Below are 13,221 nucleotides of genomic sequence, written 5' to 3'. Positions count from 1 at the left end.
GATAATCGCATGGTATGCTTTCGCCGTAAAGCCTTTTTGAAATCTGACACCGTGGTTGGATTAACAAGAAGTTAATCTTTAAATCAACGTATAACACTACTATGTTAAATTAATTTTTATAATGAGTATTTCTGTTTTGAATTTGGCGCTCTGCAATGTCACTGGATGTTGGCCAGGTGAGATGGTAGCGTCCCACACCCCCTAGAGAGGTTAAACAAACACTCAAACAGGCAACAGAAGCAGGATCTGTCGTATTTCTGTAAATATATTGATGGGTTATAAAGACAGGCACATTTAACAGGAAGGCTGTTGATTATAGACCTAATTAAGTTGGGGTTTCCTCTCTCCTCTTAGACAATTAAAGCAAGGGCTGTTTTCTCCTCTCTTCATTCTGCTGCTGCCTCTACCGCATTGTTCTCAACACCAATATGCTGGTTAACTTCGCTATTATGCACATAGCAACATGGTCTAGGAAAAGGCACCAATTCAACAGCGCACTGATGCGTTTCAGAACCACGGACAGCGACCGCTATCCAACGTGGGAGAAAGCGCATTCGTTATAAAATAATATAATTTTTGATCAGTGTTGCACCATTGCTCTTACATAATATAACCATTAGAGGTCGACCGATTAATCGGAATGGCCGATTAATTAGGGCCGCATTCAAGTTTTCATAACAATCGGTAATCTGCATTTTTGGATGCCGATTATATTGCAATCTACGAGGAGACTGCGTGGCAGGCTATGGTAAGTTGCTAGCTAGCATTAAACTTATCTTCTAAAAACAATCCATCTTAACAATCACTAGTTAACTACACATGGTTGATGATATTACTAGTTTAACTAGCTTATCCTGCGTTGCATATAGTCAATCAATGCGGTGCCTGAAATTGTGTCACTTCTCTTGCGTGTCGACCAAACAAACGTCCAGACGACTAAATGGGGTCAGGCCTACAGTATTGATGAAGTCACTATTTTTGACAAGACTGGTTGACTTGACAGCCACCTGCATTGAGAGTCATAAGATAAAAGTGCCTGGAGGATACTCCAGTTACAAAAAGAGGCCCTACTGACCCTGTCCCTACCACGGCTTCATGGAAGAAGAACACAGCTATGCATCAAATTCACTGTCTCCTTAACGTTCCCCTGACTGAAACAAGGTGACAAGGAAGGAACACCCGTAGCGAAAACCAACTGACAGTACCTAAGTCAAGAACAGATCGGTAAAAAGGGGTCACCCGTACTTCTGTCCTTTGATTAATGAGTCACTTTGAGTTAAGATCGTTGGAGACTTCTTTTCTTCAAATTTGTGATTAACGCTCATGGATTTCAGTTTGTATTGACTGCTATGTGAGTGTAATAAAACTTGAAATTAATTCTATATTATTTTATGAGAAGTAGAAATAAATGTAAAACTTCTTAGCCTATATTATAGCCTCATAAACGCAACTGCCAAAATAAAGGAAACACTTGAGTAAACACAAAGTATATTGAAAGCAGGTGCTTCCACACAGCTAGAAGAAGAGATCTGAGGTCTCAAAGGAGCATAGGGGGTTTAAAGGGTAAGGTAAAGGGGGACACCAAGTCAGTTGTACAACTGAATGCGTTAAACTGAATGTGTCGTCTTCCACATTTAACCAAACCCCTCTGACTTCATCGGCATCCACCTCATCGGCACCCGGGGAGCAGTTAACTTGGGGTTAACTGCCTTGCTCAGGGGCAGAAGAAAATATTTTTACCTTGTCAGCTCTGGGATTCGATCCAGCAACCTTTGGGTTACTGGCCCAATGCTCCTACCCGCCAGGCTAACTGGTGTGTGTGTGTGTGTGTGTGTGTGTTTACACAGGCAGTCCAATTCTGGTCTTTTTACCAGTAATGGTCTTTTGACCAATCAGATCAGCTTTGAAAAAGATTTGACGTGAAAAAGATCTGATGTGACCAAATTGTGGGGAAAAAAGATCAGAAATGAGCTGCCTGTGTGTCTCAGTCACCAGATCTCAACCTAGTTTAACACTTATGGGGCGGTGCCTGAGACAGTGTTTTTCACCACCATCAACAAAACACCAGATGGAATTTCTCGTGGAAGAATGATGTCACATCCCTCCAATAGAGTTCCAGACACTATGTCGGTGCTTGCTTTATTTTGGCGGTAACTTTTATCAGGGCCGTAGCTACATATGAGGACCCCCCCCCCAAAAAAGTTAGAATAGTAGAATACACAAGGTGCAATTTAGAAACATGGTTGTGCATCAGCAGTTTGCTCTTTGTCATTCACTGACAGTCACTCAATTACCCCATGTCAGTTAAGATTTTTTAGATTGTTAAATTAGTCTAGCCAGCTATCTAAACTTGTAATCATGGCCGAATTACCGACCGGGCAGTCAAGGCACGTGCCCAGGGGCCCTAACCTCCATGGGGCCCCCATTGATTTTGTTTGTCACGCTCACTCAGATATCATATTGACATGACCTAAGTCATGGCAGAATGTGTAGAATTGCAGTAAATCAGCTTTTAACATAGCAAAAATTACTCCCTAATCCATGACAAAATGTGTAGAAATGCAGGAACTTAGTTAAACTGCAACAACAACAAAAAGTTATGCAAAGCAAACATATTTGTTTACCTTTTGTTAAATAAGAGTCTAAGCCCTGTCTAAGCGTGGTGAGGGTTCTTCTAAACTATATGTAATTGTTTTAAGAAGGTCATACCAAGGATAATTGTGCTCCTTGATTTTGAATTAACACCCCTTGAAGTATACCTTTTGTTAATGAAAAAATGATTTGATTAACATTTATGTTTGGCTTTACTGCTATTAGCCCATTCAAATGCATTGAATAACAGATTCACTACATGGAACAGATCGTGCGTGCGCCCCCCCCCCCAAAAAAAAAAAATCTAAAAAGAAGTTTGTTGTAAAGTGTCTGTCCTATATCTGAGTGATTTTACATGTATTTAACCCCTTATTTTTGGCACTAAACAGTCTCCATACTGTAAACATTATACTTCCATTCCTTTTTTCCCACTGGTACTGGGGGACCTTCAGAGGAGTCTTGTGAGGCCTAGAGATGTACGTGCACGTGAGTGTCTCACCTTTCCACAGAGGGGTCATATTGGTGCGTAGCCCAAACTGTTGGGACGCTAACAGACAGAAGTTGGCAGATCGGCTGTACAGACTTCAGACAAGTCCCAAGACGCTTGGGGGGGGGGGGGGGGGGGGGGGGGGGGGGGGGTCGAAGAGCAGAACAGAACGGAGAACACCATCGTCTTCGTGAGAATCTCATCTTTCCATAGTCATAATAGTGTGTAGGCCAAACCGTTAGGACGCTACAGACGATTATGTTAGAAGACCGATTTTCAGGATGTCTCATGGTCTGACAAACACCGCTCTAGCTCTGTCACCTTCCACCGTAGATGCAGAAATGAGACATAGGCGGATGCGGTGGACTGAGACGCATGCAAAGCAAAACAACATTTTTACGGGGATTTCTTTTATTATGCTAATGGGATTTCCGCTGGGGCGTGGACATCGACCTTAGGGGGTTAATAAAATACTTTTCCTGCCGACAGATCCCTCTGTACGTATTAAATGATAGTTTTTAAATCACAGTGCTGAGTTAATGTGAAGCGGCTAATCGTATAGCCAACAGGCTATGTGTTTGTAGATGGACTGAGGTGGCTGAAGATACAGCAACCAACGTGATAACGCTACCAATGTGAGGCTCCCATCGGACCTCACTGATACTCAGACCCAGGCTATGGCCCTGTTGCCTGCATATAGGCTATGTATAAAAGCGTATATAGCCGGAGTAAATATGCAAAATCAGATTTCAAGAAGTGGCAAGCTGTCACAAACGGCCTCCAAAACAGACCTGCTAACAAATGAGAATGAGCCAGAGCAGAGCCGTACAGTTACAAATAGCAGAAACACCACAAGGTGAGCACTAGTTTCAACCAGCCCAAGGGGAGGTCTCTGTGGGTATTCATTTAGCCAGATGAAGAATAACACAGTAGTGAATACAGTGGCCTTCTGTTAGCAGGACCATCTCTCTCTCTCTCTCTCTCTCTCTCTCTCTCTCTCTCTCTCTCTCTCTCTCTCTCTCTCTCTCTCTCTCTCTCTCTCTCTCTCTCTCTCTCTCTCTCTCTCTCTCTCTCTCTCTCTCTCTCTCTCTCTCTCTCTCTCTCTCTCTCTCTCTCACTCTCTCACTCTCTCTCACACACTCTCTCTCACACTCTCTCTCACACTCTCTCTCACACACTCTCTCACACACTCAGAGTGTGTTAATGAGACCAGGCTTTGACGAGATGCCAGAGTGTGCCCTCTCTCTCTCTGACTCCCTCCCTCCTTCAGATCTATCAGCCGAGGGGGGATGGGGGAGTCAAGAGACATCCATCCATCCCCTCCACCTCCTTCCCAACCGGAGCACAATGCCAGCCATTCAGCAGCACCTCCCCACCTGCCAGCAGGGAAGGACTGGGACTGTCATCCCACAACACTGTAAGGAGAAGGAGGGGAAAGAAAGAGAAAGAGAAAGAGGGAGAGAGAGAGAGGAGACAGGCTAGTCCTAGTCCTCTCTCTTCTATCTACATTAAACGTCCTCCCTCTCCTCTTTTCTGAGCAGATTGAAGTAGGAACAGGTCTTCGTCATTCCTCTCTGCTGGGCCAGGCGGCTTTTGGCCTCTCAGGGGCTGCCAGCGATTGTCGCTCATTCAGACAATTCAAATAAGCGAAACCCAGGGTGCTGTGGATGATTTACTTTTCATAAAGAAAGCACACAAAGTGACTGGCTACGGCCCAGTCAGCCGCTCTCTCTCTCTCTTTAACCCCGCCAGCACCCAAGAGGAACCCTCAGCTCAGACAAACAGAGAAAGGGAGGGATTCCAATCCCTCGGAGTAGCAGTCTAAACCAGGCCTCTGGTATACCATAGAGATTGGGATGACAGACAGTAGGATTACAACAATATCGAAACCTTTACATTTAAGTTATTCAGCAGACACTCTTATCCAGCAGACACTCTTATCCAGCAGACACTCTTATCCAGCAGACACTCTTATCCAGCAGACACTCTTATCCAGCAGACACTCTTATCCAGCAGACACTCTTATCCAGCAGACACTCTTATCCAGAGCGACTTACAGTTAGCGCATTGATCTTCAGATAGCTAGGTGGGACAACCAAATATCATAGACATAGTAAGTACATAAGACGTCTTATTTAAAAAATATATTCTTTGAAGAGTTAAGGCTTCAGACACCTTAACACGGGCAGGGACTCTGCTGTCCTAGTGTCAGGGGAAAGCTCTTTCCACCATTGGGGTGCCAGGACAGAGAAAAGCTTTGACTGGCCTGAGTGGGAGCTGACCCCCCTGTAGGGGTTGGACGGCCAAGAGGCAAGAGGTGGCAGAATGGAGTGCTTGGGTTGGGGTGTAGGGTTTGAGCATAGCCTGAAGGTAGGGAGGGGCAGTTACCCTTGCTGCTCCGTAGGCAAGCACCATATAGTGGATTCGAGCTTGGGCTTGGTTCAAAGCCAAGCAGGACGGTGAGGAGGAATCTGACCACATCACCAGCAGTAGCACAGACAAGAATCTGCATGACTGTGCAGAGAAGGAGAGAAGCAATGTGTGTATCCCTCTCCTACCAAGTAGGCTAAATTCCCCACAGGTTCTTCATTCCATTCAGCCCATCAAACACATAAAGAGTCCTAAACACACAGATCTGTTTCCCGAGAGAGAGACAGACAGACAGATGGAGAAAGAAGGAAGAGAGAGACAGCGAGAGAGAGAGAAAAAGACAGAGAAAGCAAGAGAAAGAGAGAGCGAGAGAAAGACAAAGACAGAGAGGCAGAGAGAGAGTGCTCCGTGCTGGATAGACATGCAAGGTCGGGCCAACAGAGATGTGTAGACCTGGCAGTTCCAAAACACACAGGACCCTGCTGCCAGGAACTGGATTATCTACAGCGGTTCTCCACTAGAGAGTCCAGTGCTTCCTGATTCCCATTACCTTCCTCTGAGAGACCCCTGGGTTATGACCAATCACAACAAACAGGTGCAGCCAATTAGCCACACCGTGTCACTTGTGTGTGTGTGTGTGTGCGTTTGGTGTCCTGGGTAAGGCCACTTGGGCTTAGATAATTGGTGTCTGTTGTCCCAGTTAATTGCGAGTTCCATTGTCTGCTGAAGGAACGTCTAGTGAAAGAACAACGGTCTGGCCAACCCTCCTCCAGGAGAGGTACTGGGTCGTCTTGGTGACCACCTTACACAGTCAGTCAGTCACCTAGTCAGTCAGGAAAAGGCCACATCTCAATCTGTTGAAGATCAACAGTCATTACAGACTTTTCTTCACACACACAGAGACAGACCACCCCCTGGACTGGCTCACAGGCCTAGACCTTAAAGGCCCAAACAAAGATATTTCTCAGTTAAAACATGATTAAGATTGGAAAAAGACTGGTCATGGTTATTCGCTAGCAACATAGAGTACATAGAAACAAGTCAAACGTTGGGCCTGACATGAGTCATTTCTTCCTGATTCAGGGTTGAATTCAGGTCTAATCTCTCCAGAACGACCAGGTAGTAAGAAGAGGGGAAAGACAGGGAGAATTAGATAGAGATATACACTGAGCACTGAGTATACAAAAGATCAAGAGCATCTGCTCTTTCCATGACATAGACTGAAAAGTTGAATCCAGGTGTAAGCTATGATTCCTTATAGATGTCACTTGTTAAATCCAATTCAAATCAGTACAGATGAAGAGGAGGAGGCTTGTTAAAGAAGGATTTTTAAGCCTTGAGACATGGATTGTGTATATGTGCCATTCAGAGGGTGAATGGGCAAGGCAAAAGATTTAAGTGCTTTTGAGTAGGTGCCAGGCGCACCGGTTTGTGTCAAGAACTGCAATAACGCTGCTGGGTTTTTCCCGCCCAACAGTTCCCCGTGTGTATCCAGAATGGTCCACCACCCAAAGGACATCCAGCCAACTTGACACAACTGTGGGAAGCATTGGAGTCAACATGGGCCAGCATCCCTGTGGAACGCTTTCGACACCTTGTAGAGTCCATGCCCGGACGAAATGAGGCTATTCTGAGGACAAAATGGGGGGGTGTGCAACTCAATATTAGGAAGGTGTTCCTAATTTTTGGTAGGCTCAGTGTAAACAGAGAAAGAGAGAGAAAGGCAGAGAGTGCACGCCTGAGAGAAAGAGAAGAGAAAGAAAGAGCGCAAGAGAGCCAGGGTCTTGTTGGCAGAGCCAGTCAACTAAGGCTGTGTCCCAGAGCCATATGGAAGCGTTTTGCTTCCCCAGTCATGCCCCGTCGGGTTTAACAAAAGTGGCGGCTAGTCGGCTACCACATGCACTGCTTTTGGGACTCACTTCAATATATATATATATATAATTTTTTTTATGAACTCCTGCAAAGAGGCCCCAGGCACTTCATATAGAGACCGGATTTAATCAATAAAAATGGTGACGAGGTGTTGAGCTCAGATCTCTCCCTGGTGAATGCTGTGGAGGTGAGAGGGATTGATATATAGCTATATATAGCTGTATCATGGGGTCGATATACAATAATGGATAATGATGTGGTAAGTATATACCGGTGTTGTAAAAACTGTCCGCACTCAACCAAACAGTCCGAGTATTTCTAGAAAGATTTCCAGGTTTATTACCCTCTCCTTTAATGGACGGGACCAAATTACAGTTCCCTCTTCAATTCCCATCCTGTCATAGTAAATATACATTATGATTTGAGATCTCTCGTGAAAACACCTCAGACTGATTACGTCACTTGATGCTGAGGAAAATGGAATGTTGTCTGGTCGCTTGGCAACTACGGGAAACAATTGCCTGGGAATATGGTAAAGAAGTTGTGTAGATGTGAAAAATATTTTTTCCGCCAGATTCCTAATTTTCGCAGTCGTTTCAAACTTGACTTTTAACGTCTCTACCTGAGACCTGCTGGATAGCACCCACGACCATCCTTCAGTTTTATCCCCTGCAGTTGAGCATAAAGGAATTACTCAGCGGGCCAAACAATAAAAATACACTCTTGTGGTCTGAAACAATATCTCAGAGAGAAAGGGGGAAAGAAAGAGAGAGAGAGACAGAGAGGAGAGATTCTTCAACAATGCCCCCTTTGTCCTGGCCCAACACTGTACTCTACCTACCAGCCTTCTCTTTGACTCTGTGCCAACACAAACCACGGTGCTGGGGTACAGGCCTACAGCCAAACAATCTACGCTTGTGTTTAATATACTACAGTCTGTCTGCATCGGCCTACCTGTCAGTCACATGCACACACGCACGAGTGCGCACACACACACACACACACACACACACACACACAGCTGACTGGCTGGGCTGGGGCCGAGTCCTTATCCCATTGGGTAATTGAGAGGTAACACAACACACTGCTAGATAACAGTTTATGATAAGGCTGGTGCTGTGTGGTAATCAGCAGTGGCATTGAGACAAACATGTCACATGCTTTTAAAAACACTGCGTTTCCTCCACCAGTAACTGATTTTGGACAACCAACTTGAGGTTACAAAAACTGTCACAGCCGTTTTCCCTGCCCGGCTCGGTCTGTCTGTCTGTCTGACTCTCTTTCAGTCCTGTTTGCTTGCTCTCTCTCACAGTGTTGGCAGAGTGATGTTTGCCTCTACTACAGCGGAGTAAGGCATGTGGTGCGGGTGACAGCATTTCTCTTCCACCTAGCGGGACCTGGCTGCAGTGGACAGGCTGAGTTCATTGATGTGGGGCCAGTGGCCCGAGGTGAGTGTGTGTTAGCAGCGAGGGGGGTTCTGCTTGGCTGAGAGGGTGTCACTAGTCCTCATCAACACCCTAGCATGGTGATTCCTCATGAGACTAGAACAACAACAAAAAGACCATGATTTGGGGGATTTTCACAAAATGTAATCCATAGAACGGTCCTTTAGAGGAAGGAATGTTGACATTTTTGGCATTTGTATCTTAAAGCCTAATTGAGAAAGAATGAATTGAAGTTTTGTGACAACATTTGGAACATTTGTGACATGTTGGCCTTACCCAGGCCTCCTTTAAACATTCCATGATGCTAAATCTGTAGGTACTACAACGCAAACATTGGTGTCATATGAAGCTTAACTGTAATATGAGTAGTATTTAGACTTCAATAACAATTTTCTTACATGCATTTATGAATATTGAAAAACAAACATGAATTGAAAACACCAAATCTTAGATTTGGCTATTTTTTTTTTTAAATATACATTGTTGAACATAATATACTCTACGGGCATATCAACATTCCACAGTGGGATCTCTTCTACTTTTAGAGTTATGATCCAATATGTAAGCATTAACAAAAGTGTGAATGTCAAAATGATCATCCTCTGCTGGTGATACAGGATGTGCTATGATACGTTAAAGGAGGGCTGTGATTGGTTACATTGTCTACGATGCCAATTTTTCTGTATAAAAATGGCCCATATCTTTAAAACTAGCAGAGATCCCTCACTGGAACTTTGATATGCCAATAGTCTTTTATTTTATTTTTTACTAAATCTCTAATGGCATATGTCTAAATTGCTCATGGTATATGTTAAATATTCATGTGAATATTTCTCAATATTAATTAATTAATGTAAGAAAATTGTTATTGAAATAAAAATACTACGCATATTACAGAGCAAGAGGTAAAGCTTCATATGACACAAATGTTTGCTTTGTAGCACCTGCAGACGAAACGTTATGGAATCTTAAAAGATGCACTTTGCAGAAATCACTATGCCATTTCCTGGTTTCAAAAATGATAACAGTTCGCTTAATTTTAGTTTTGTGACAAAACAAGCAAGTATAATGTAGATAATCATTGTACCATCTAAAAAGCTGTGAAATATAATTTCCATAACCTAAGATATTGTACTTTCAGCTGGGTTTCAAAACCGTAGGTAAAAGACGCAAAACTTAACTTAAGAACGGGAAGCATAGAAATAGCACACATGAAAAGATTCACTGCTTCTTAGACTTGTTTTCAATGAGAATGGCAGATCTATAACACACATTTCTATGTTACATATTACAGCTTTAAAAGGAGGCCTGAGTAAGGCCAACATGTCACAAATATACCAACTTTAATACATTTTTCCACAATTATGCTATAGATACAAATGTCAAATATATGTCAACAATCCTTCCTTCAAAGGACTCTTCTATGGATTACATTTCTTGAAAATCTAAAGAATCATGATCATTTTTTGTTATATTTTCATGAGGAATCACCCAGAATAAGTACCTCCGACCCTCTGATTCATTCATTCATTCATTCATGGTCACCAAAAGTAATTGCAATTAAAATGTATTTTACAACAATCAGTGTTTAATCAGAGATGGCGTTTGCCATTGTAATTATCTTGTCACTTGTTAAGACTGTACTTAGCTACAGTAGTGAGCAAGGAGTAAGGAGTCATTGTTGAGTTATCAGTGTTGGTATGTAGCCTACGATATAGCCAGTCCATAGGATTAATGATGGCCATTACTTCAAAGCCGCTGAATCACACTGCTCTATCTCTACGACGAGGTCCTTTAGTATGTTCAGTCATACTGCATCGTCACGGTTATCACAAGATACCTTTGAAAACCTATCGGTCAGATTGAACGAAAAGCTCTGTCTCTTTTATCACGGATTTCCTTGTGAACTGAACCAACCTGTCAACTAGCTGGACATTGAGTTGGGGCTTTTAAAGCAGTACTATATCCAGTGCATAGACAGACTGAGCTCCCTTGTCTATGCAGTGCTACATCGCCTCCCCATGGCCAGTCTAAAGAATTACAACTACTGTACCACTGATTTGACGTCACTTTCTCTTGTACGCTACTGCCACCTGTTGGACACCAAGGCAGGTTTCTAATCAGAGATGTGGTAAAGACAAAAAGGGGCCTAAACTCAGAACACTGACGAACGATTAACGTAAACGATAACAACGCTATTAGATTAAACAACATTCCCCAATTAAAAAGGTGCATAAATGGCCGTATGGAATGGATGGTATGTCATTTTAGTGTAATCTACCTGCGGTTGGCCCTCTTTCCTCTGTCCTCCTCGCTGGGGTCGGTACTCTTCTTCTCGTCCTCCTTCATCTTCTTCAGCTTCTTAGAGATCCTCTCCCTCATTTCCTGCCTCTCGTCAGAGTCATACTCCTCTTCGTCACCATTCGCATCCCCCTCCGCAGCCTCATCATCCTCACCCTGAATACGAGAGAGAGATAAGAGAGAAGGCATGAAGAACACTCAAGAGAAAAGGTGTTTCCCAAAAAGCGGAACGGAGTGCATTATAAATGTGGTGCATGGTGTGTTGATTGAACAGACCACATGAAGGAATAAGAGCATACCTCTGCTGCTTCTCCAGCTCCACCTTTGGCTTTTTTCCTTCAAACACAAGACAAATAGATTCAGAAAAACATGAATAATATATTCATTCATTCATTCTCCAAACAAGATAAGTTGAGGCAGCAGAGCATGGTGTCTCTACGGTATCTTAGTGTTTACTTGTTGACCGCTGGGACAGAGCTCAGCAGCGGATCATCCTTCAGCAGGTCATGACTGCTTTTGCTTTTCCCCTTCAGTGTCTGGATGAAAAGAAACAATGTGTGTAATTGACACTGATGGCGAGTTTGATTTGAAGTGCAGAATAACAATAAGACTGCTCATGTTCTAATTACCTGGCTGACTTGAGTTACCATTTCCTCTTCCTCCTCAGCTTCCTCTCCAAATGACAACAGACTGAAGTTCCTGACAAAATAAATAGGTCCAGAGTCCGACTGTTCATAACTACAGTACCACGCTTCCGAGTCAGCAACCGATTGAGAGTGAGGAGCAAAGAAAGTGTGTATAATAGTCAATTAAACACTTACTTTGTTGCTTTGGACTGAGATTTCTTTCCCTCTTTTTTGTCTTCATCCTTTTTGGATTTTTTTCTTTCACGTGGAATGATGTCATCAAAGGGAGAATGTAACACCTGCAGAGAGACATTTAAAAAAACGTAAAGTAACAAGAGTCTGACAGTATTGGTACACATGCAAAACAAATGAATGGTTAAAGTGATCAAATATTATTGTGTGACGTAAACCCATAACAAGACATACATACCTCAGTGGTTCGTATCTTGTGTGGATTTAAAGGTCTTTCCTCCTGATCACATTCCACTTCGGATAACCTGAGCATGTTGTACACTGTATCACCTGTCACCTGCATTGGGGAAAGGAAGATGAACTTACAGGATAAATGCTGCATACTAAAAGCTTCCCAAATATAAAGATGCATTGATCTTCTTTTGGCGTTTTACCTTTCCAAAGATGGTGTGTTTGTTGTTGAGCTCGTCTGCCCGACCCAGGGTGAAGAAGAACTGGCTGCCATTGTCATGGGGCCCTGCGTTGGCCATGGCAACCAGACCACGTCTGTTGAAACGCAGTCTGGAGTGGAACTCATCCTGGGAACGGGGGACAGAACCAACAGCAAAACAAGAATCAGCTCCACTGTCTCATTGTTAGTGGAATTCTGAAACCGTAGTAATGGGTGAGCTGACAAAGGTTCCATGTAGAAAAGTTGAGTTTATGTCTAGCCTATACATTTTTTGGGTGACCATGATGCGAGATAATAAGGTGATGGAGACAGTGAAAGTTAACCTTGAACGGGCGTCCATAGATGGACTCTCCCCCCGTCCCGGATCCTGTAGGATCTCCTCCCTGGACAATGAACTCTGGCACCACTCTATGGAATGGTGTTCCATCATAGTAGCCTGTGGAAGAGAACAGTACATATTTACAATAAGCTGGTGTGCATTGTGAAATGGTGAGTATACTAATCTCTTGAGGACAGACTAAACAAAATCGGACAGAATTCCGCAAGATTTTAGTTCTGGGTTAACCAAGATTTTGACTATACATTATAAGTACATCCGTATTGTTGAGTGACCTTGCATTTTAACCTGCTAGTGGATATAAATCAGGCACTCAGTCCTTACCTTCCATGCATAACTGGACAAAGTTTCTGGCGGCCTTGGGAGCCTCTTTGGACCACAGCTCAATGTCGATGTCACCAGCTGAGGTCTTGATCAGAACCTGAGAAGGTAGAAGCATATCACTTTATACCAAGGCCACATGTCTGCTTGGCAGAACGTTAGCTAGCCAGCTTACTGTATTTCGTGCAGACTGATCTTCAGAGGAACTAATTACAGGACCCCTGGCA

At 43.5% G+C, this 13,221-nt stretch overlaps 1 protein-coding gene across 1 annotated transcript in view; it reads right to left on the bottom strand.

Annotated features, from left to right (window-relative positions):
- cwc27 (CWC27 spliceosome associated cyclophilin) overlaps window positions 1-13,221 on the bottom strand; it is a 48,641-nt gene that overhangs the window by 35,150 nt on the left and 270 nt on the right. The window contains exons 2-10 of the mRNA XM_029708724.1: window positions 12,998-13,094; window positions 12,660-12,772; window positions 12,320-12,463; window positions 12,124-12,222; window positions 11,889-11,992; window positions 11,697-11,766; window positions 11,524-11,603; window positions 11,367-11,403; window positions 11,048-11,223 (exon numbers count right to left, since the gene is read on the bottom strand). Of these exons, the coding sequence (XP_029564584.1) occupies window positions 11,048-11,223; window positions 11,367-11,403; window positions 11,524-11,603; window positions 11,697-11,766; window positions 11,889-11,992; window positions 12,124-12,222; window positions 12,320-12,463; window positions 12,660-12,772; window positions 12,998-13,094 (920 nt within the window). The remainder of the gene's footprint in view (window positions 1-11,047; window positions 11,224-11,366; window positions 11,404-11,523; window positions 11,604-11,696; window positions 11,767-11,888; window positions 11,993-12,123; window positions 12,223-12,319; window positions 12,464-12,659; window positions 12,773-12,997; window positions 13,095-13,221) is intronic.

The sequence above is a fragment of the Salmo trutta genome, chromosome 23, assembly GCF_901001165.1.
Source record: "Salmo trutta chromosome 23, fSalTru1.1, whole genome shotgun sequence".
NCBI lineage: Eukaryota > Metazoa > Chordata > Actinopteri > Salmoniformes > Salmonidae > Salmo > Salmo trutta.
Note: the sequence above shows the minus strand (reverse complement) of the source record. Positions and strands in the feature narration are given on the sequence as shown.